Raw genomic sequence first — 26,375 nt, 5'->3', positions numbered from 1 at the left:
TCATCTTCGCAAGCCAAGGTTCCGATAACCCTATCTACATCTTGGCGGATCGAACAGCTATAGTGGTAGCAACAGGGGAAGCCGCTAGAGGGCTCTGGCGATCAAGATTAACGTTTTCTCAAAATGTCAACCTCATTACACACGGTACTTTATCCGCTTTGATATGTAAAAAGCCGACATTATTACATCCGAATGTATTCATGATTGAAAGGTCAAATGTCTATATTTAGCGTATATGACACTGGGCCATTTCTACAACTTATTCAGCGGAAAAAAAAACGAAAACCAAATTTTTCAAAACGCTGAAAAACTAAATAAACGAACATATACGCTCACCTACGTCTACCTTTTAAATACTTTGGAGTTCTTTTTACAAGAATAATGGTAAAATGTGTGCGAATATTTGCGGAAAACCCATGCCAGCAAGAACGGTAACTCTTCCCGGCACATGGGTACGTACAAAATGTAAACAATGACAACAATACGACATAATTTGGGTTCAAAAACACACGAAAACTTGACTGTATGAAAAGGCAGACGTTTGTAGCACGGAATCGGATTATACACACGTACTGTCATTCATTATACCAAACTTATTACAAAATATTTGTACAACTTTTGTTGTGTAATATATTTTCGAGGTTAGAGACTCGACGGGAGTATCACTCACCGACTCAATGATACTAGACGTATTGATAATATGTATATGATTGTGATCACTGAGATATTATCAATGTCAGGTCACCTGTTCTACGTACGATATTATCTAGAGACACTGGTATTAAAATTAAAATGTTCATGGTTAGTAGGGACGGTAAATGTTCAACTATTTTTCAGAATTTTGAAGAATGAAAACAAATTCATTTAAAATTGTCATGCCATTTTTGGTGAATATCTATATGAATATTGTCATCATAAGCCAAGGAATAGAGAATCGATCTGTAGTATTTCTCCATTTAAACAAATACATAATCATAAATATTTCTTGAGAACCAACTATGTGCCAGTTTCTTCTCTATCTCTGATACCATAATTGTCTTTACTTCATGAACTATGGTGACATTGCTCAAAACAATGGTCAGAATTATTATGAAAATATCGCAAATTTAGGACATCCAAAATTTAATGTTGCACCATCCTAAGCTGACACTAAAGAAATCCTGACTTACTGTAATAAAAACTTAGTGGAAAACCTTTTGTCATTGATTTTATTGTAAAGATATGAAAACTGACCAAACATATCTTATGATAACTAAATTTTAAAATAGCAATTGTTATTTACTAAATTGTGATTTCAGATAAATGTATATATGTACAAGAACACTGTAATGAATATGCACTATTGGTTTTAAGAGTAACATACAATTTCAACTTGGTATGACTCATGATTATGCTATTTCATGCAAAAATGATAGGGGGCGTGTGATAAAAAGGCACAGAAAGTCTTCAGAAGTACCTGGAACATATAAAAAGTAAATTTATTCTTGAAGCTGAATGTTCACAACACATTTATATATAACCGCATGTAAAAAATATGCAACTTTCTGCATGAAGTAACATGAGGTAAAGAATTTTCAAAAAGTGACCAAAGACCAATATTAAAAATGGTGGACGGTACATGTGTTTGAATGCTTCCTGTGAATTTATTTGAAAAGATATCATAAAGATGGGTTCATTTTTGAAATCTGCACACTCAAATTAAGCAGAAAACATTTCATTTTAAAAGCAACATATAATTTCAACTTGTGTATGACTTAAAAATATAGTATTTCATGCCAAAAAGTTGGGGGGGGGATAAAAAGGCATATGGGGGCTTCTGAATTACCTGGAACATATAAAAAGTCAATTTATCCTTAAAGCTGAATATTCACAAAACATTTCTATATAAAATATATGTAAGAAATATGCAAATTTCAGCTTGAAATAACATGAGGTCAAGAATTTTCAAAAACTGCCAAAGACCAGTATTAAAAATGTTGAACGGTACATGTGTTTGAATGCTTCCTGTGAATTTATTTGAAAAGATATCATAAAGATGGTTCATTTTTGAAATCTGCACACTCAAATTATGCAGAAAACGTTCCATTTTTATATATTCTATAATTATGAAAAAATCATCCCCTGTTGCTAATATTGGTGCATTGTCCTAGCTACATCTATTGGATTTCAGGTGTTGCCTCTTTTAGTATGCAATGCCAACTAACCAATAACATGGTGCATTATACATCGGCTGAAGATGGTGGTGGCAATTGACCTAGAAAGGATACTTTGTAAGTGTAACATAGAATGACTATATTCCAGAGGGAAGCCATTACGAGTCTATTTGACTGAAAGGTATTTATGCAAACACGGACCGGCAGTGGACAATTGTTTATTTATCACTCCATTCAAGTTGTTTGCTCCTTTTGTTTCGATCATGTGGGAACAGTGTTGACATTTGAGCAACTTAATTTTGATTGGATGCGGTGGCTTTACGCTGCATCTAATGAAATTCACAGACCCGAAGCACAGCAATATCCGCTCGATACGCCAAGGAGTAGATAGGGTTATCGTCACCTTCGCTAGAGAAGATGACTGTACGTGTCAATTTCAACTTCATAATTTAAATGAATATAAAAACAACTTAATAAATACTATAGTTTGCGCCAATCGTACACAATTCTATATATTTTACAACATGATTAACACAGGCAAGATCTTGTTATTAGATATTCTTGGAAATGGCTGGAGCCAGAATACAGAAACCATCGACCTTAAATTAGCAGCCAGTTATGCTGCACGTACTAGAACCGGGGATCGAACCCAGGTCAGTAGGGAAGAGTAGTGCGTGCTTTTCCACTGCGACGTCATCAGAAGACTCCACTGCTCATGAAATCCACACTCATTTGAAATTTCTGATATTTAATTGGTCAATGCATAATAGTAGTCAATCAAAAAGTTGATGCGAGTCCGTGTCAGAGCAAGATAATTCTTCAGGCGAGGTTTCTTTTCTTCCGTGTCCAATCAGATAGAAAATGTATCCATATCATGGTGTTTAGAGCTCAGTGTTCCTAACAGTTTGACATCACTTTATTGGATATTGACATTCTTGGCAGAATGACGGTAAGTCCTATCCACATGGGGGCTCCGTCCCATGAAACGTCAAAGGAATATAATTGCTCGATGTGTTTCATTTGCACTCGTTCAATACATAGTTATGCCTAGACCGTCATTTCCTTAACGCTAACATCAGGAAATGAAATGAATTTTTTCCCCCTGTAAAATGAATTAGAGCGAGATTCTATGAAAGCAGAAATGACGGTCAATTATGATCAGGCTGACTAGCAATAAAATATGGAAATTTTTCAAAGTTATTTCTCGAATTTATTTAAAATATCTCGGTACAACTCCATGAAATTACTTAGAACCGATAGCTCATTATCAAAGACCCAATGTAATAAAATAGATTGAGGTCAAACCCTTATGTGATTGCGACATAGTATTATTTTAGTCATTGCCATAAAAAGTAACACATTAGCCGCTCACAAATACCACCCATTTCCAGCTATGCGTGCCAGTTTCTTTGAGTCTTATGTGTTTAGAACAATTCATAAACATTGGGTCTAATTAATTAATTAATTAATGAATAATACTTGATAAAAATATGTGAACAATTAAGGAGCTTCATAAATATATCCGAATTTTCTTTTAAAGCATAAACATTTCCGTTGTGTGTTTCCTTGTTTGAAAATATAAATAATAATTAAAAAATACATACATATAACAAAAATTATTCCTAGGATGCAAACGATCACAGTTAAAACAAGTAGTTATTTCCAAAAAGGTACCGCTCTGGTTGCCTATTGGTTAGAGTGTCCGCCTCGGATGCGGGTTCGAACCCCGGCAGAGTCATACCAAAGACTTATGCCCTGCTAGGCGCTCGGCATTAAGAGATTAGTGTTAGGACTGGTCGGCCTGGTGTCAGGAAAATGTGACTGGGCGGGACATCATGCTACATGTCTGCAGCATGATGCTCCCAGTGCTAGACATCACTTTAAACTGCCACACTGCAGTCATTGTAGCGTTATGACTGAAAAATTGTTAAAGATACGTTAAACATCCAAATCACACACACACACACACACACTTACTGATGCAGCATATGGCTTAAATAATGGTTAATATTTCTTTTAGGGCATTAGCAGTTTCTCGTAGAATGATTTCTTTGTCAGAACATACACCGAATTCTAACTGATTCATTTTTCTTTGTCAGTATGTACATATAGCAATAGTGTGTTTCCAGCGCGATGTTGTAGGATGTAGCGTTAAGTTTGACCGCCTCTTAATAAAAAATTTATACACTAAAATTAAATTCACCATGCATATTATAAAGAAAATGGCGCAGTAATATATGTGAAATAGAAATACTGAAAAGCTTTATTAAATAGTAGAAATCACGTTTTCTTGGATGCCATTATATGTTTGAATGAACCTGTGCGAAATTTAAATTTTATTATCCATGTCAGCATTTGTGTTGCCATTGGGTTTGGGATCAGTCCGTCTGGATAACAATTTTTTATTTGATGAATACAAATAGTCAGTGCTGAAAACATGTGGATCGATACGGAAATGGTGTATTAAAGAGACAATCTGCGCCCCCCCCCAAAAAAAATCATCACTTAATTCGGAAAATATGAAAGCTTTGTGTTTTTCATTTTAGCCATATATCGGACAACTTTGAATCTGAGGATCTGTTGTCTCCTAAAATATCTCATAAAGTATCTTGTAAAGTTTAAAGTAAAATGTTTGTTTAAATCACGTATTGTTCTTGTCTCATTATATATATATATATATATATATATATATATATATATATATATATATATATATATATATATATATATTCATGTCAAGAAGTTTAAGATTTCTTTACTTCAGTTTTGAGAGCCCAAGCGAGTAGTCCAAAGCGCTCGTCATTACCGATCTCTGCCATCGCACCTCTATTCGTGTGGGTTCAAGTCTCCGACTCGGCTAATGTGGGTATGTGAGAAAGCTTGCCAGGAGCTTCCCGTTGGTCTGTGGTTCTTACCCGGGTTTTCATGCTCAACTAGTTATACTGGCTGTCATGTATGTCTTATCATGTAATGAAAAATGACGCCAAACCCAAACTACATCTACTTTGATTTTAAGATAGAGTCCATAATTGCAAAACGGTCGATGTCTATCACCGCCAGCTTTATACATTATTTCGAGAAAGGAACAAAAAAGGGTCGTTTCATTTCAGCACGATAACAGAAAGACTCTTCGTCTTACTTTTCAACGAATTTCGTACCAGTTACATGTCTTTTCTTTCAAGCTGAATCAATGTAACTACTGAGCCGTCTGCGCAATAATTAAGAACATGTTCAGATTTCTCATTTCGGGACAAGCAATAGTGTTGTACATTCCGTGGTTACTGAAATGGGGCTGAGGTGGGGGACGGGATCGGGGAAAGAATCGGAATACCTCTCGGCTGTTTCGGTCGGGCCCAACATTAACCCTGGACAGTGCACGTTTCTTATACAGTACAATTTCTAGGAATATAGCTCTATTGTGCTTGCTACTATTGTGAACAAATAGGGACACTCCTTTTCCAGAAGTCACGCTTACCCTCTGCAAATATATTACATTGATTTGATGTAAATCGCTACAGAGAAGCACTCATGGAGTTTTTACCAAATTTACGGATAGGAAAAAGCAATCAAGGTCTAGAGTTGGTTAGTGTAGTAAACCCTACTACATAGACATTCGAATCCATCTGCTAAAACCGTTACACAGAATATCTTACCTTAGCATGGGACGTCTACGCTCTGCTAAAAACCGTTACACAGCATATCTTACCTTAGCATGGGACGTCTACGCTCTGCTAAAACCGTTACACAGCATATCTTACCTTAACATGGGACGTCTACGCTCTGCTAAAACCGTTACACAGAATATCTTACCTTAGCATGGGACGTCTACGCTCTGCTAAAACCGTTACACAGAATATCTTACCTTAGCATGGGACGTCTACGCTCTGCTAAAACCGTTACACAGAATATCTTACCTTAGCATGGGACGTCTACGCTCTGCTAAAACCGTTACACAGAATATCTTACCTTAGCATGGGACGTCTACGCTCTGCTAAAACCGTTACACAGCATATCTCACCTCAGCATACGTCTTCGCTCTGCTAAAACCATTACACAGAATATCTTACCTTAGCATGGGACGTCTACGCGCTCCCTACCTTCAGTATCAGAAGAATAAAAAAAATATACTGAGATATTTTGAATGTGCAAATAATTTTAGCAAGCCCGCCACCGTCATATCCAGTCCCTCCACGCCATGACCCTCGACACTTTTGGTAATGATTTTATACGTCTATTAATTCGCATCAGTTGCTCGAAGCACTTGATCAAAACAGACATGAACACAAGCCCAGATAAATATATACTAGTTCAGATGCCATCATCTTCAAAATCACATTTAATTAGAGGTAAGTTTATTACATCTTATTTAGTGAAAACAGTGCAGCGCACCATGGAGCAAACGTAGCTGATATTTATAGCAGCTGGTTTTCCTGTCTGAGTGACTCAGAGTTTTTTCAAACACTTCGACCAGTTGTCAACAGAGTCCTGATAAGAACACCCTAGATCATTTAAAGAAGGCACTCAAATCTTTACTAGACAATTTCAACAATTCGATAGTACCGCTCCGGTGGCCTAATGGTTAGAGCGTCCGCCTCGGATATGGGAGGTCGCGGATTAAAACTCATACCGAGTCATACCAAAGATTTCTAAAAATGGTATTAACAGATGCCTTGCTAGGAGCTCAGATTTAGAGGTTAGTGTTAGGACTGGTCGGCCTGGTGTCAGGATAATGTGAATGGGTGGGACATGAACCTATATGTCTGCGGCATGATGCCCCAGTGCTAGACATTACTATAAACTGCCGCACTGCAGACATCGTATCGATATGACTGGAAAATTGTTAAAGCTACGTTAAAAATCTAAATCAAACACACACACATACACACACACACACACACACACACACACACACACAATTTGATACAATCTTCTTATTTTCCAGGAGCATGCACAGAGGCTAATTTTGCTACTATTCATAAAAAGGGGGACAAAATGTTGTTTCAAATTAACTAAAACATTTACTACTAATCTGCATTGGAAAACTTTTGAAAAAATAGTGTCTACTATCTTACATCTTAAAACTATCTTACAGCCATCGACATAATCCTAGTCAGTCTAGGCTTTTTGAATTACACGGTTATTATGAATGTAATTTTTCATAAATAAGTGGGTCCAGCTTTAGGTGAAAGCTTATTTTGGCATATACATATATAGGGAAATACCTATGAAAGAATGGAAAAGGTTTGATATATAAAGAAGTTTGAAATTCACATTTGATACAAAATCTTTAGAACTTATTTTTCAGAAAGATAGAGCATTTGCTTTTGCACTGGAAAATTCATAAATAGATGCATGAAAGGCAGGACTAGACTTTCAGCAACACTGGGTCAGATGGATAAATGCAGCCGTGTATACCGTCATTCTGAATCAATTAGAGATCAAATGAGTTTAAAATCACAGTTTTTAAGTCACAATCTTGAGTTTGTTCTTTTGAAAGTTTACTGAAACCTAGTCACAACTATGAAGACCTAAAATATTAGTGCATGATATTGGAACTAAAGATAGGAAGAAAAAAAAAGTTCGTACTAGCGTGGCCACTGTACCAACTCAAATAAACTTGAGCGTGTGCATAATCAAAGTTTTATAAATCAATAAATTACACTGACTCTGAAACACAGTCACACCTTATGACTGATAGCATATAATATCTCACTAATATCAAGCTTCAATGACTGCTATCAGAATACTAATTAACTAATACAGTTATTTAAATCATGTACAAAATTTCCTGATCATTGCCACAACTAGGATGATCCACAGCAAATGTGACTGAAATGAAGCAAAACAAAAGTTAAAGTGCTAGTGGTGCGACCACCAAGTCAAAGGCCCCTAAATCTGTAAAATACAGCTGAAATATGATCATCATCAAAATTAAGTAACATCTTGCTGCAAAGAACCTTTAAGGAAAATCTGGATAAAATCAAACAAATAACATGACTGCTAGTGTTCACAGGCCAGTCAGTGGGATGCCTATTCTAAGTCAATCATGGGCCATAACTCTGTAAAAATTGATCAAAGTATGGTTGATATCAGATGACAAATATCAGATACCTATTTTAAATTGTCAGGAACCATAATTCTATAAATATATGTTTAACATTCACTCATCATCAACTTATCTGAACTCTTGTTGGGATGAAGTTCACAGCAAATAATTGAAAATAAACAAAAATTGTGAATACAAACACCATGGGATGACTATTTTCACTTGACAAAAGAGCCATAACTCTTACAAATATTAGCCTCACTGAATCATCACTTAACCCCTCTGAGATTTTCCTGAAATAAAAAAAATTCAAGTGTGTATAGAACTCTGCATCTCAACTGTATCTGTACAGTTGTATATCCACCCCACACACATATGAACATACAAATGTAAAGCTGATGACAATAACACCGCCACCAGTACCAAAAAGTATCATCTTATATATGACCATGATTATGGAAGTGAGCAATGGAAAGGAAGCATGCTTGTGTATTCAAAAGCTTGAGAGAGACAGAATGATGGATGCATGTATGCTTTCTATATATCCACTTGACTATGCTTCAGAAAGACAGAACAAAAATGTTACAAATTCACTTCCAACTTTCATTTTTATTTGCAAAAATTGCCAGATTACAATATACTATTAGAAGAACAATAAACAGCTTCTACAAACTTCATAAAAATCAAGTGTTTGCATTTTGCATATAATATTTTGACATTTTAGGTAAGGAATGATACTGAGTGCTGACATTCAATTATTTTATACCTTAATATCACTTGCAAACAATTTGTAAAATCCTTGAACATCCCTTTATCAAGACACACCAAACTCACATGACACCTTCCAACATAAGGATTGTTGTGTAAAAGGATCCCTTTCTGAAGTACTGAAACCCTGCTCTCTGACCTCAACCTAATGACCATAATCAATACCTTCAACCTACTGACCCCAAATCAATACTTTCTTCCTCTTGACCCCAAATCAATACACTACCCAATGAACCCAAATCAATATTTTCGATGCAATTACCCTAAATCAATACCTTCTACCAAAAATGACCCTAGATCAATACCTACCCAGGGTTAACGACTTCTATGTATTAAAGACTGACAGGAACACACATACATTGTTTTGTAATGTGTTGGTGTGACAAAGTAAGACTTGAAATTATAATTTATTTTTAGAAATGTGGCTACATAATTTCTAGGCAACAGTGACCTTGACTTTCCTGCTCCCTAGCAGCATTGACCTCGAATCTCCTGTTCCCCAAAAAGCAGCTGTCTTTTTATAGTTGAGAAAAAAACACTTAATTCCATTAATATCTATCTTTAACAATTTATCATGCAAAATAAATAAAAACAAATTGTTGTTGCAGCAATGACCTTAATATCTGCATTACTGATATTTAAATCAAGAGCCTTACTTCTTTGGTTGAGAAACATAAATACCTAATTCCAATGAAATCTGCCAATTAAATCCTAAAGTTAATGTGCAGAAACCAAACAACACAGAGTCCAGCCAACCAGCTCATCTATCTGCCTGGATGGACAGCAGCCAACCACATTCCTCTGCAACTTTTCTTACTGGGTATTGAAAAGGCTATGGAATGAGAAACCCAGTAAATGTGTGACTCCCCCAACCCCCCAAATAATATTCACAAAATATCTACTAGAAACTGCTTTAGTAAAAATATCTTTTTTTAAATACAGATTTCAGTTTAAATTAAGCTGTTTCTTTTTTCTTTTTTCAAAGCATTTTGTGCTAACAGAAAGTAAATGTAGTCTTAAGACTAACTACTGAAATTACAGTTTAAAATATAATTCTCAAACTCAGCTAAGACAACAATGGAGTTATAATTAATAAAATAACCAATAATATCCACTGCTTTATAGGGTGATTATATAGTTTGGCCACCATCTTTTATACTATAAACATAAATCAAGTCATTTTTGATAAAAACAAACGTAAAACAGACACATCCATAAAGCTGTATCACCCAATTAGAAGCATAAAGCACATAAGAAAGAACGTAAAAGCTTAGACATACAGTAATCAATGGTATGACTTCAGATTCAATAGAAATTTATATTTTATATAACTGATATTGGTGCATTCTCTGTAATGATTAAAACTGAGAAAAAAAACCAAAATAAGCATGCAGCGTAAACATAATTATATACTACAAAAATATCATGGACGGATCTGCTAATAATAAAATACACAGATGCTGTTCTTCAAAATAAGTATCACACAGAGTTTGCAAATCAAAATATCCAAACAAAACATCTCGCAAAATTGAATTCAGCAACAATATAAATTTCAGCACACCTTGCACAAACATTCACCCATTTAATTCCAAAAATGAGACCTGGGTCTGCACAATGAGCCCACAATCGAAGCATTGTCTAAAGAACTCGAAGCAAAAACCTCAACTTCTGAGACCAATAACACTGCCAGCACCACAGGAAAAGTGACTACTTGTCTCTCATTCATACTAATGTGGGCTCGTTATAAAATTAACCTTACACACAGTTGGTCACTTAAATATTGAAGCCATATACAATTTTATATATAGGTTAATGCAGATCTGATAATTCAATGTTTTTATGTACGAGCAAGTAAATACTTCTGTTCATGAGAGAATGGACAGCAGGGTAAACTAAAGATCAAGTTAAAAGGAAGTCACTCATCCTAAAATATTACAAAACTAATCTTGAAATAAATAAATGAAAGTGAGTATAATAATGTAGTACTTTCTCTGGCTCCAGTGCGATTAAATCTGGGTGCATATCAGTATGTGAATAAGCATCAGAATATGGAGTATGCTTGTGGATGAGCATGAAGAGCTGATGACCCTTTCTTTGGATGATCACACATGTTTATATTACGACAGAACTTGGCCCTATCATTTCAAAACCACTCATGTGAAAGCTAAAAAAATCCCCTCCAAATCAGATACAATACTTGTGGAACAACTATATCATTGGAATATGTCAGACTACTATAAGATAAGATAAACTAAAAGGCTTTGTGATTTTAAATTTATTTTAGAAACAAATATAGTTATCTGACCTCGAGTTTGTCGCTCAAACATTTTTGAAAATATGGGGTCTGGATTTGCAGTCAGGTATGTGTATATATCTCTGCAATATAAAAATATAGCTTAAGTTGAACATGTTCATATCATGGAATGCACAGTTGTTTAAATACTAAGAGTTTTAATGAAGCATTGTCGATTTTATTAAAACCATGCAAATGGTACGATTGGTATTTTAGAAATTTCCCATTGTTGTAAAACTTCATTAGTCTCAAAGCAGTATGAAATGCATTTAAAGCAAAGAATACGCAAGTCTTCATGCTTGTAACAAGATCTATTAAAAACACCTTTTTAAGAGTTGATTTTTTTAATACCAAAATCTGGAGAACAGCAAATTTTTACATGGACATGAGCAATTTAACTTATATGTACATCAATTTTTCTTAATTATCATATCTTTAATCCAAATCAACCACTGGATCAAATACAAATTGGCAAGATCAAAGGTGAAGTAAATCAATCTACATTGTGCATTTAGGTGTGCATAAGTTGTATTTATACAGTCAACTCTCACTATAATGATCAATTTTGTTTCCAGCCAGTCCTCGACCTATGATTCTCACAACATGTATCAATGATTGTTTACTTCATAATTCCTGTACTTGTTATTTAATCTTGTACATTTTCATATTAAGTGTCCACATATTACTCTATGACATATTCCCCGTCAAGTAAAATCCAAGGAACAATAGCTGTTTTGTTTAGTACATTGCATGATAAATTCTAAAGTTCTGTCTTGCTGCCTACAGAGATCTATATTTCCCTTTCACGATGATAAAATCTAAAGTTCCGACTTGCTGCCTACATAGATCTATATTTCCCTTTCACGACGATAAATTCTAAAGTTCCGACTTGCTGCCTACAGAGATCTATATTTCCCTTTCACGATGGGATGCTATAGTTGACAACGGGATTTCGGTTCCACTGGACACTACTGTTTTGTGCAAAATTATGTCACATGACTTCATACGATATACCAAATCTTTTACTGTCTTCTCCCCTGGTAACTTTCCTTCTAAACTGATGGAGTATTGTGCCTTCACCTTTGACTGGGGAACTATTACCCCACAAAGTAACTATAGGAGAACAATTCCCTTAGGAGAATCCAGTAGTTAATTAATTAATAAATAAATAAATAGATAAATAAATAAAAGGACAAATATGCATGTTACCAGTTAAAACTTAATATTTAAATATAAAAATAAGATTTAAAAAATTGAACATGTTTGTTCCCATTTTCTTCAGAACCAGAATTTTCTGATGCAAGGAATTTTATTGTAGCAAGAGATGACTGTACTTAACAGATCAATAATTGCATCAGTTCTTCATATAAGGGAACCATTTTGTCATGCAAGGATTAAAGGGAATCAGTTCTTCATGCAACAGCACATATTTTTCTAATGAGAGAAATATAGTTTATTAACAATACACTAGCAGTAACCTACTTTATGGTAGACTGCTTTTGTAAAATTTTACTACACATCACAGCACTATGAACTCTGGATAAGATTGGAGATAAAATAACATCCTTGAGATTTCTGTCTTATTAAATAATGAAAACAAAAAAATTATAATACACTTTTAATAATTATAATAAGTTCTGTAAAAAATAATAACTGATGAAACGAAAAGTATATGAGACTTTGGGAATCTTATGCCATTTACAACCTGCTGTCAATTGGTGATGCTGGATTTCTGTTGTGAAAAACTAATGTGATATGAATAGCTAATTCATACTAAAATGATTCTGTAATTGACATGTCCTTTTCCTTGTGTATTTGATATGGAGTATAAGTTCACCACAAATGGTGCAAATTTTGATGAATTTTTAATACCTTTACTCATGCTTTGTATATAATGATCCTTAAATGGGGATATATATATATATATATATATATATATATATATATATATATATATATATATATATAAAGAATAGCATAAGATCACACCAACCAAAATGTGTCTAACTGGTTTTGGGTTCAATGGACCCGAAGCAACATAAAAATATAAATTATTTAAAGTTAAAAACTACATTTCACAAATGATTTTCCCTAATTATGTGGTATGAAATCTTTTAATTCATTGGAGTCATACCATAAGAGGTATTCTAATACACCAAAATCATTAACAATTAAACCATAGATAACAAATAACTCTCAATAAAGTCTAAAACATATTTCATATTTACATTTCACATGTGACCTGACAACAAATATAGAAAGTTTTAGTATAAAATCAATGTGATATGTGCAAATCGGCTAGTAGTGGCATTTTTCTGTTTTAAAAAAAATTAAAAAACATAATTTTCATTCGAAAAAAAATTGTGCAAACTTTAACTGGAATATGTTTCAATGTAACCGGAACAAGGTCATTCTGTAGTTCAAACACTGGATGCATTCTGCCATCACTGTTTTTCTAAATACTATAAGAAACATGGTGTAGTCCTTGAAAAGCTATTTGTAAGGACCTAATCGGTCATTTATGCAAGGTAGCTAGCCTAAATCCGTAACACTGTATCAACGCAAAATGTCAAGACAGCTGTTTTTTTTTGCAGTCCACGAAACATGTTTTAGTTCATTCAGAAACAAGTAAACAACCACAATGTAAAGAGCCTCTTACGCGAGTGTACATGATTTGTTTACAGATCAAAAGTGCTGGCATCTGAGTCCATTGTTTATTTACAAAATAAAGTAGTTCCTTTATTCACGTGAATGCTATATGTGTATTGTCACGCGCGTTCAGTATCGGGGAATATTGAACAATTCTGTCAATGTAAAGTTAACGGGGAAAAAAATGAGCATATAATAATTGGCAAATATATAGTGCAGCTGATGTTATTGAGGTATGTTGTGTTTATTACTAAATAAAAAAGCTCACATGCATAATTGTCATTAAAAAATGTGAGTTTTAGCCTATTTATCTCCAACAGAAGCCATTACAGGGTCAAAAGTCATGTATTTACTTATGTATTATATGGACCAAACAATGTACAATGGAGGCCTAGACTTGTGTTTGCATAATATGCCTGTACATTAGGGGCATTCAATTCAGCAATAGGAAAAGGAGGCTTGCTGTTTACTTCAAGTCCTAAGTAGCACAAACATAATTACCCCATAAACAAAATTCTATGATAAGATTGGCAAAGTTGCACCAGAAAAAAATCTAATATTTCTGATAAAAATCATTCTAGAATTAATTAGAATTATGTTCAAAGTTTGGTGTATATAATAGGCAAATGTGTGAAACAAAAGTCCTTCAATGGGGACTTGTGATGTACTGGCTTAAAATAATTTCCTGAAATTTAAAATAAGACCACTTCTTTTTAACTGTCAAGTGCTAAAACCATTTCTGATATTTTTGAGTGGTAAGATTTTCAAATTATCCACTGCAGCAGGCCATATTCAAAGTAAGTTTGGCACCATTTTCATTATTATGACCAAAAGAGCTTAAGAAACCCTGGGAACACCAACATGAATTTTGCTGTTATTACAGTAAAAATGAGATCTGCAGTTTCCTGAAAGAGGATTCTTCTAATTTTCTACATCTTGCATTTTCTTTTAAAACAGTGTATAAGAGAGATGAAAAATAAATACGCCATCAAATGAAGATACCTCAGCTTTTGACAAAAGAAAAAAGTAAGGAAGAACTTAGTCACACAAAGCTCTATTTTTGAAGACCTATTGATTAATAGAAAGTTAATAAACAGTAATTATTTTTTTAAAAGTTGGATCTGTATAGTTATTGTTGAATATTCCAAATTCATAGATAATTCTATTTCGTATCTTGTAATCATTGTAAGTGATTCTAAAGCATTTACTGTAACATCAGGAATATCCAAATGTCCCATGCTTCTGATACAAAACAGTTAACGTATGATGAGCAAATAAATGCATAAAATGGACAGAAAACCCAAATTTTTTATATTAGTTTGCAAGGTTTTTTATGCTCTTTCAAATGTACATGCTGAAATATAGGACTTTACATTCACAACTGAACACTTATGTACAATTTATGGTTTTTTATCTGCATTACAGGCAAATGCCAATCAATCAAATTTATGGAATATTTTTCAACAACAGCACAAGGTTCTATAACACTACATTCCAATCTGCCATCTTATATCCTTCTCTAACAAAACACAGAGAAAAAGTATATTCCATAACAAGTTTTTTGATTCCATAAACCTCTTTGTCTTTAAAACATAATATAGTAGTTAAAAGTGTATGATAAAATAAATGTGAAATAGTGTACTCCTGTGCCTATTTTATTAAATACCATACATTTTCCAAACCTTGTTGATAGTAATTCAACAGGTTTACCCACTTTATACCAAATGGGGGTAGGGGTGATAATTCTAATGGAAATGAAAATATCTTGCCCTGCATCCAGTTTCTGTGATGAATGCCTGTGCTCTCCTGGACAGGGAAAAATTTATATTGATAATCTTGCAGTATACTATTTAAACAACTTGACATTTATATGAAGCAGAAATCTCTGAATCTAACACAGAGATATTGTCCTATAATAAATTGTATGGTTAATATATAAAAGCAACTCGCAAGTAAATTTGATATTGAAGAGTGATAAATCTCTCAAGATTTCAAAAAGGCTCTAAAATTTAACAAATAATGGACAAAAAACTTGTCATGCTTCTAGAAACTAGATTTACAGATATCAAGATTTTGCTATTGTCCTCAGCATTTTTTCTATTTTCTGATCATTTCGCAAAATATTAGATTTCACTGCAGCGATTAAATCCATCTGGTCTTTAATTTGTTGATCTACTTCTGTTAGCTGTGCTTTAAGTGGTTCAACTGCTCGCTCCGTGATCCTGTCAAAGAGGAAAACCATAAAGATCAGAAGAAAACCAAGAAGATCCTATGACTGATGGTAATCAAAAATGTTGTTCACTGTGCTATGATGTAGTCCAACTGTACGTGAATTGCAAAATGACAAGTACTAAAATGGCAAATGCCATCAGAATATACTCCTCTCCTATCAGTTTGTACCAAATAACTTCAACTCTCTACAAACGACTCGGATGTAATCATGGTAATACTTCTTAAATTGTTAAGCTTTCTGTTAAGAACAGATCCTGTTGGAAATAACACTGAACCATCCTATGAACATGAACGAAATATCTATGCTTTTAATTTTTAATGTTATTCCTGGAAGTATTTCCTGAAGAAGAAAAAATCAAGGAAGTCAGTTACTGTTAATAACATGTATTAGCCCAAATGTGGGTATGTGAGAAAGCTTGCCAGTAGCTTCTCGTGGGTCAGTGGTTCTTTCTGTGGTTTTCCTGGGTTTTTCCTCCGCCATTAATACTGGCCGCCATGTATAGCCTATCATGTGCAAAAAATGGCATTAAACCCTATAACAACAACAACAACAACATTTATTAGCCTTAACCTACTGCTTACAACATTATTAAAAATGACATGTCACTGAATCATTGTGATAGTTATGAAGTTATTATGATGCAAGAACTATTGTATTAGGGGCATTATTATTAAACAGAGGTAAAGAACCATCAGCTTCATTCAAGAAGAATAACAAACTTACGCAGTTTCTCTTTTCAAGGCCTGAGCATGCTCTTTGTTTTCAGTTTTCCATTTTTCCAGCTCCTTCTGCATAGAATCAAGATCTTCCTGCACATAGTCCATGATTTTACCAAGAGGATTTGCACTCCGCGTCAAAGTCTGTATACTTCCGCGAAGTTTATCAATTTCTTTCTGAATCTGTTCTCGTTGTTTTCTCCTTTGGGCATCTGACATAGTTGACCTGTCCTAAAAACAACGAAAAAACAGCTATTATTTGTCCTGGTCAAATTATTTTCATGACGTCAGAATGGTGCATTTACAAAAATTCTTAAGTGTTTTATGTCCATGCTGTTGCCAGACATTATTCACCAAATTTAAATTTTACAGTTTCTGCAATTTTCACAAAATATCTAAAACCTGACATTTGTATAGCTAGTTTTATGACTAGTTTTATGTCTAAAACTTCTATCGTATGCATAAACACCTGATCATCAAAAATCATTTTGTTTTCAAATTAGCATATACATGATGCAGTATTCTCTCATTATAATGCTATCCATGGCAGCCAGAGTATACAGCTTTATTGTGAGACTGCCTTGTAAATAAGTATCTGATACAACACTCACTCATTATAACACTATGTCTGGCATAGATACAGCTTTATAGTGAGACTGCCTTGTAATGAAGTACATGATACAACACTCACTCATTATAACACTGTCCATGGGTGGCATAGATACAGCTTTGTAGTGAGACTGCCTTGTAATGAAGTATATGATACAACACTCACTCATTATAACACTGTCTATGTGTGGCATTGATACAGTCTTATAGTGAAACCATCTTATTAAAAAACATCATAGGTATACTTGTACTACAACTTAATGAAATTGATCCATGACAATATCCACCTTATACCAGGGACCAATTTAACAAAGGACGTTATCATAATGTTCAGTATATTCTAATATTCAAGTTAAAAATACAAATATCTACCACATGACTATTGTATAATTTAGGTTCATATGTCCATATAACTGTTCTACATATAACACATAACACATATAATAACACATTTAATAACAACTCCTGATGTCAAAAATGCTGTAGTAACATTTTGTATGCCAAATGTGTAATGAATGGCCCAGACATCCAAATATACAGTACTCCAGTCATTTCACTACACTCTCCAGCAGCCACAATAAATAATGTAATACTTATTGTCATGTGATGAAAATGCTTTGACATTCACACTCATTCCAAATGAAATTTATCAAGCTGATCAAATAATTTCAGACTTTGTTTGCAAGACTAAAAAAGGATAGAAATAATTTCATTTTTTCTTGTAAAAAAAATATCTGAAACAAGCACTCGTAAAAGATTATCCACAGACTTTTACACAAGTTGGTGTATATTATCAGAGTTCATTTCTAAAACAACAGCTATCTATTTCTAACAGTCAATAATAACGCTTTTTAAAATCCACCAAAGGATGCTCAAAGGAAGTTTTAACATCTATGTTCTATGATACAAACAGATATTCTGAAGGTTTACAAACGTAGACAACAGCTTCCTTAAACCCATATTTAAAGCTGTAAACATACTTGACACTTTTGTACTGCTGAATGCAACACTAGTGCATCTGCTTAGTCACCATTTTGTCTAATTAGTCAGCATAAATTGTCTGAGTAGTCACCATTTTATCTGATTAGTCACTATTTTATTTAAGTCACTATTTTATCTGATTAGTCACCACTTTATCTGACTAGTCACCATTTTGTCTAATTAGTCAGCTAATTTATCTGAATAGTCACCATTTTATCTGCTTTGTCACCATTTTATCTGATTAGTCACCATTTTATCTGACTATTCAGCAAATTATTTGATTTGTCACCATTTTATCTAATTAGTGTTTTATCAGATTAGTCAACATATTATCTAATTAGTCAGCATAATTTATCTTACTAGTTACCATTTTATCAGACTAGTCAGCATTTTATTTGACTAGTCAGCATTTTATCTAACTAGTCATCACATTATTCAATTTGTCACCACTGTATCTAATTAGTTAGCATTTTATCTGATTAAATGAACAGTGAAATTTGCACAGGAAAATCCAAAATTAGTTTCTGCAACTGTAACATCAGAATGCTTCCATTAACAAGAAGCCACACACAAATCTTGAACAACACCTATGATAAGTCTCCAAAAGTAATGTTAGAACAATACATTAACAATCTCAAATGGTTACATAACAATTTCATAATTTAGGATTTGAAGCAATGGTATAACTATTGCATAAATCAGTATTAATGAGACATAATGCAAGAGGAAAACAACCAATCTGGTTTGCCATTCCTCAAAAGCAGGTCAATTAACCACAATTTTGGTCATACATGTGGGATGCAACTTACTTTCTGATTGGCTGAATATCACAATTTGAAGCCGCTGTGATGTTACACTGACTATCCCTAAAATTTGTTGTCACAGAAAATTATTTTTTCAGCTATTTTAGGAGACAATTTTCCAAACATTAGTACACATTAAGATAACTGTACCATGAATCACATCTGCTGATGTATATATTCAAGGCCATACTTTGCAATTAGTTATAGTTTAAAGATTCTACTCTCATGGTGCTAAATATGAAACAGTCTAAAATCTAAAAATAAGTATGTGCAAATAAATGAAAACATACAATAGCATTGTTAGCACTTAATTTACACTGTCTTACTCACTATATCAGTCTTTTTAGTTTGCTGTGCTTCATATTCCTTCTTGGTCTTCATAATATTCTTCACTAAAGCACCATGATCTTCATCTTCATCTACATCCATCTTTGTTGTCGTCTACAAATTATCAAATAAACACATTTATGACCTGACAAATTTGGGCATATACTCAGAAATGCTCAGTTTGGTCCAGTCTCATTTTCGTGCAGGTGTATTTAACGTTGGGTGTGGGCATCGCTAAACAAAATATCTCTCTTTTATGGTCTGTTATTATGTCTTCACTGAACATTGTCTTGTTGAGAAAAGGTGTACTGAATACACAACATAAAGGATGCACATTGTGCATCAGGTAATACACAATATGTTTGCCTCAGCTGCATATTATTCTAAAAATTGAAACTTGATAATTTGTTGGGTGTATAAGAAAGAACATGCTTATTTATGGTAAGATATCCGCAATGGCTATCTACGTATAAAATAGAAATTTTAATTCCTAATCATTACACTTTAAAGCTTTTCTCTATAAGCTCTTATCCTGTCCACCCCTAAAAGAGATAATGGAACCAAAAGCTACAAATATAAAAATTCATGCCTATGACATAGCATCAACACTACTATCTTACCAAAGACAGACAAGTTACATTTATAAGAATGGCACTTCCAGCTCAGTCAGTAAATATCATAATCAATGGGTTGAAGGTTCAATATTCACCAAGGCAAGGCTGGGTTGATGCATGTCATTGGGAAAGGTCCTTAGTTCCCTTTTCCATGGCATTAAATAGTAAATAATGTGTTAAAAGTGATGATAATCCACAAAAGCAACCAACCAAGTGGACATATATCATGGTACTGAAATATGTTCAAACTTGTTTTTTAAAGCCCACCTCTGGAACTGAGACAAAGTGGTCCAATGAGACAGGTGGCTGCTTAATTAATTATACTTTTCTTTGCTCTGAGATCTATTAGAAAAAACACCTGTGGACCCATGCAGACTAAAAACTTAAGTCCAAAAATAAAAATCCACCTGATATTGCTCACAAAACTCATATAAATGATATACAAAACTAATCAAATCATTTATATATGCACATAAATATTCATTGCACACGTCATCATCTTTGATTCAGTAGCTGCTATGCAACAGTACTAATAAGATTTCACCAAACAAGTCCAAGTTCTTAAATAAAAACATGTTAAAAACTGAACAAAAACTAAAACTTGTAACAAACAAATAAGAAATCACTTAAATGGCATGAAAATCTAATCAGATGTGCTACATATGTAATAGAAACATATCTAATTTCAACATGTCTTGCTTTCTGTACTGTCATGCACACAAGCCTTGAGACAAATATATGGACGGATGGGCCCAACACTATATCCCTCTGATTCTGGACCATAACAAGATACTTTCTGCTCATAAAAAATTATATGTTAAGCAAGTTTCTTTATTATCATCATCATTAGCAACAGCACTGGCACTGTCGTCATCATCATCATCAACAACAACTTAAAAACAATACCTTTTCTGGTTCTGGGGGTGGGGGTACAGATTCCTCCACTACAAATGTTTCATCTTCATCTGAACCTTGCGCATTATCTACTATTACATTTGTGGGCTTCCCATTGCCAAGTCTGAAAAAAAGAGAAGCTTTAATCAAACAAACCTCCTTTATTACAAGTGAATGTTTCTATTACTTAAGTGAAAGTAAAGATGAAAATATACAACAGATCCAAGATATTTATAAAGTTAAGAAACATCTTCTTGTAGAATATTTTTTATTTTCATCAGCTATTTTCAACTACTGAGTCAGACATACATTTCCTTGTATTACCTAGTATCAACTTTCCTACACGAAAGATTTTTTGAAAAGCTGAATAAAAATCGCTATCACGGCTGATGCTGAATCTTATATCATGAACAGAAGGTCATTTTATGCATCTCATATCCTGTTGAGTCACACCCACATGCTAAGTTTGGTCTAACCCAGAAGCCATGGTAGCTCATTTGGTAAAGTGTGTGTGTGTGTGATTTGAAATCTGGTCATAGCTTGAGAAAAAAAAATCACTCATATCACTACAATGTCTGCAGAGTGGCAGTTTATAGCAATGTCTAGCACTGGCGCATCATGGTGAAGACATGTAGCATCATGTCCCACCCAATCACTTTATCCTGACACCGGACCGTCCAGTCCTAACACTAACCTCTTCATGCTGAGTGCCTGGTGAAGCATCTGTAGGTACCATTTTTATAACTCTCTGGTTAGACTTTGCCGGGGTTCAAACCCACAACCTACCACATCCAAGGCAGACGCTCTAGCTCTATGTCCAACAATGTGGACATAAGTAAAGAATCAGACATGAATCGCAGGCTTGATACCCAATCATATTATCCTGACACCAGACCGTCAAGTCCTGAAACTAACCTCTTCATGCTGAGTGCCTGGTGAAGCATCTGTAGGTACCATTTTTAAAAGTCTCTGGTTAGACTTTGCTGGGGTTCGAACCCACAACCTACCACATCCAAGGAAGACGCTCTAACCCCATGTCCAACAAAGTGGACATACGTAAAGAATCAGATATGAATCGCAGGTTTGACACCTGTCCTGGTCGGCTACCTTAGTGTCCTTGGAAAAGGTCGTTAGCTCCCATTTCTCAACATGATATAACCAATAAAGTACACAAAGAGCCATTAGTCACCCCCACCCACACAAAATTAGTTTAAACCATAATAAATTTTTAAAAAAAAATCAAACCCTAAAACAATATTATTTAACTGACATTATTCAAGTTATTCATCAGATATTCATGTTCTTTTTGCTACACTGCTCACAAACCATCACATATGAAAACCCTGGGTCAAGACCTTTGACCTTGAAATCTATGTCCTATCTATCAATCTTGCTAAGTTAATGAAAAGTAACTAAATGCAAATAAAGTCTGGTCAATATTCATTTGTATATCCACATTAGTCACTGTTCTTATGCTAACTGAAGTACAAAATTGTAAGCATTAATATTAACTTGACCGGGGATCTGAGTGGCCGAGTGGTCTAGAGAGCTATCTGTTATGGATCATTGCCATCTCACCTCTGTCTGCGTTGGTTCGAGTCTAGGATTCGGCCACTGTGGGTATGTGAGAAAGCTTGCCAGTAGTTTCTCGTGGGTCGGTGGTTCTTTCTCGGGTTTTCTCAGGTTCTTCCTCCACCTTTAATACTGGCCACCATGCATAGCCTATCGTGTGCTGAAAAATGGAGTTAAACCCCACAAAAACAACAACAATTAACTTGACCCAAAGGTCAACCACACTGACATGTTGGTGGTCAGATCTATACCATTTTCAGTACCAATTACAAACTGCAAAAGGTGTTTGAGGGAAAACCCAATTTCAATACCAGTGTTCCTTCAAACAGAGTGATTAAAATGTTTTGTGGGGGTGCCCCTCCCATCTACCTCTAATACACTTCCCTCTGAGGCCAAAGTTTGATCTTCCTCAAAGGCTTGCTTTCTGTTTCTCAAAAGCACCTCATTAAATCTTCATTATTTTTTAATTCCTCAGCTTTCCAGTAATATTTGGTACATCATACAAGAGTGAAATATATATTTTAATGTCTGCTTACCACAGAAAAATACAATTCTCCATTATATAATAAAATGCAAGTTCTTTGGGTGCAAACAAATTCCCAACAAGTTTTTAAAAATTCAAAGACTTTTATTGGAACTTCTCTTTTGACCAAACCTCTGAAAAATATGTGTGTGTGAGAGTGATTTAGATTTTTAACAAAGCTTCAACAATTTTAGTCATATCGGTACCATGTTTGCATTGTGGTAGTTTATAGTGATGTCTAGCAATGGGGCATCATGCCGCAGACATGTTCCACCCGGTCACATTATCCTAACACTATACTCTTAATGACGAGTGGCAAGCAAGGCAGCTGCTAGTACCATTTTTATAAGTCTTTGGTATGACCTGGCCAGAGTTCAGACCTGCAACCTCATGCATATAAGGTGGATGCTCTAACCACTTAGGCTACCATTGTTTTAATTTTTTTAAAACTAAGCAGTTGTCCTAACAGAATGTTTTTTGTGCAAAAGTGTTCCTTCAAAACATGAGAAAAGATAAAAAGCACAGTACTCCCTCATTATCATGCTCATGATGGGAGCCATGGAATATACTATCTTACCATAAGCCCACCTTATATTAAAATACATTATACATTGCTCCCACATTGTAATGGTGTTCATGGGAGTCAAAGTATACTGCCTTACAGTCAGACTGCCTTGTAATTAACTACATTATATAGCAATCACTCCTTCTAACGTCATGTAATGGCAGCCTATAAGTATACTATCTTATGGTAAAACTGTTATATAATTTTACTACTATATAATAAAATGAAATTCATGACCAAACAACATTACAACAGAAATGTCTTATAATGATGGTTCTTATAGTATGGTGGTGCTGTATTAAAGAGAATTGTTCACCTCATGGATGGCTCACTCTGTATAGTATCTTCTTTTCGTCTTGGTGGGGCTGGTCTTGCGCTTGCTGGACGTGACATTTTTCTTCTACAATGAGAACAGTATGCACAAACTTAAATTGAATTGTTTGTTGTTTTTTTAAAAAAAAAGTAATACTGTAACAGACTTTACAAGTAATGGCCTTCTGAGTGATGTTACATCAGGCTTAAATGCTGCCACAAGAAAAGCTGGCCAGTACCATTTGGAAAAAATCTAATAAGCTTATAATTTACTTTGATACTGAGAATGCCACTATTATTTATTATAACATGCATTTATTATTACCAAAGATAAATTCAAGGACATTATAGCAAAATTAAAGTCCACTTGTTTCTTTGCAAATTCAAGGTTGTTAGTGACAGAAAACCAATTTCCTTCTAAATAAAGTTGTCAAAGCAAGAAGTATTTTTCAAGGTTATGCAAAACATAAATTTGAACTTCACCAATCAGCATAATCATGTTTATGTCCGAATCTTCTCATAATCAATATAAGATCTAAAATAATTTTATAAGTAGCTATTCAAACTTGTTTTATTTATGAGTAATATGAAAAATTTTTGAGCTGAAACTTCTCTTTATGGGACAATCATTTTTGAGCAATTCAAAAGTCTGAGACATGTACCATGAAGACAAAATTTTTAAATACTCTAGATGAAATAAGTCCCAAGAACTATCTCATAGATTGAATAATTTAAATACTCTAGATGAAAAAAGTCCCAAGAACTATCTCATAGATTAATAATTTAAACACTCTAGATGAAAAAAGTCCCAAGAACTATCTCATAGATTGAATAATTTAAAAACTCTAGATGAAAAAAGTCCCAAGAACTATCTCATAGATTGAATAATTTAAACACTCTAGATGAAAAAAGTCCCAAGAACTATATCATAGATTGAATAATTTAAAACTCTAGATGAAAAAAGTCCCAAGAACTATCTCATAGATTGAATAATTTAAAAACTCTAGATGAAAAAAGTCCCAAGAACTATATCATAGATTGAATAATTTAAAAACTCTAAATGAAAAAAGTCCCAAGAACTATCTCATAGATTGAATAATTTAAAAACTCTAGATGAAAAAAGTCCCAAGAACTATATCATAGATTGAATAATTTAAAAACTCTAGATGAAAAAAGTCCCAAGAACTATATCATAGATTGAATAATTTAAAAACTCTAGATGAAAAAAGTCCCAAGAACTATATCATAGATTGAATAATTTTGACAAATTAATCTCAACCACAGTAAAAAAAATTAGCGTACATGTGATTTGGATTTTTAATGTAGCTATACAATTTTTTCAGTAATATTGCAATGATGACTGCATTGTGGCAGTTTATAGTGATGTCTAGCACTGAGGCATCATGCCACAGACATGTAACATGATGTCCCACCCGGTCACGTTATCCTTACACCAGGTTGACCAGTCCTAACACTAGTCTCTTAACTCCAGGCACCTAGCGAGGCAGCTGTTAGTACCATTTTTTATGTCTTTGGTATGACTCAGCCGGGGTCAAACCCGCGACCTCCCACCTCCAAGGCGGATGCTCTAACCACTAGTCCACTGGAGCGGTCACATGCCAGGATCCTTTTTATGAAATTATGTCAACTTCTATTCATTCATTAATGAGATGAATTTAAATCATGTTTATTTTTTTCTTATTTTAGAAAATTGCCATACTCAAAAATGGAGTACCATCGTTTGTGCATAACTAAAAGGTCCATAAGCCAGTGTGCCATTTAATTTTAATTCCAATCAAAAAGTTTTAATACATTAGTTTAAGTTTTGTTTTTTACTTTTAATAATGTGGACCAGATTTAATGACTATTATCATGTTATTCTTGTAAGGATATTTTTTGAAAACTTTGGTCAAGTTCTTTTGAATAGTTCCTAAAAAGTTGTTTAAAGGCCTGTTTTTAACAATGGCAGCCACAATTAATAATGAGCTGGCATCATTTTCTACAAATTACTAAGGCTTTCTATGCCAGTATGCTTTTTGTTAAATTTGGCAAAATTCTGTTTAGTGGTTTGTGAGAAGTTGGCTTATTTACTGTTAGTAATTTCAGTCATATTTGATGACATATAAGCACCACAAATCTGAAAGGTCTGGTTGCATTCTATTAAAGTTTATTGAACTTTTGAAACGAAACAATTTAAAGGATTTTCTGTTCTTAATCAAGGCAACCATATATGTTGGCAGATTTGCATCATTTGTACAAACTTGAAAAGCCTTCATTCTGAACAGTGCCTTTAGGAAACAGCAGCTTGACAGTTTTA

General features: G+C 34.0%; 1 protein-coding gene across 5 annotated transcripts in view; it reads right to left on the bottom strand.

Annotated features, from left to right (window-relative positions):
- Positions 1-8,788: 8,788 nt before the first annotated feature.
- LOC149791467 (intraflagellar transport protein 54-like) overlaps positions 8,789-26,375 on the bottom strand; it is a 63,055-nt gene continuing 45,468 nt past the window's right edge. For all 5 annotated transcript variants that reach the window (XM_089970010.1, XM_089970011.1, XM_089970013.1 and 2 more), the window contains 5 exons: positions 24,063-24,146; positions 21,099-21,210; positions 19,582-19,692; positions 16,866-17,089; positions 8,789-16,131 (listed from right to left, as the gene is read on the bottom strand). In XM_089970010.1, coding sequence (XP_089826136.1) covers positions 15,975-16,131; positions 16,866-17,089; positions 19,582-19,692; positions 21,099-21,210; positions 24,063-24,146 — 688 coding nt within the window. In that variant the 3' untranslated portion in view covers positions 8,789-15,974. The remainder of the gene's footprint in view (positions 16,132-16,865; positions 17,090-19,581; positions 19,693-21,098; positions 21,211-24,062; positions 24,147-26,375) is intronic.

The sequence above is a fragment of the Sinohyriopsis cumingii genome, chromosome 9, assembly GCF_028554795.1.
Source record: "Sinohyriopsis cumingii isolate HCF-2022 chromosome 9, ASM2855479v2, whole genome shotgun sequence".
NCBI classification, from domain to species: Eukaryota; Metazoa; Mollusca; class Bivalvia; order Unionida; family Unionidae; genus Sinohyriopsis; species Sinohyriopsis cumingii.
The sequence above is the reverse complement of the archived record's forward strand: the minus strand, read 5'-3'. Positions and strand labels throughout refer to the sequence as shown.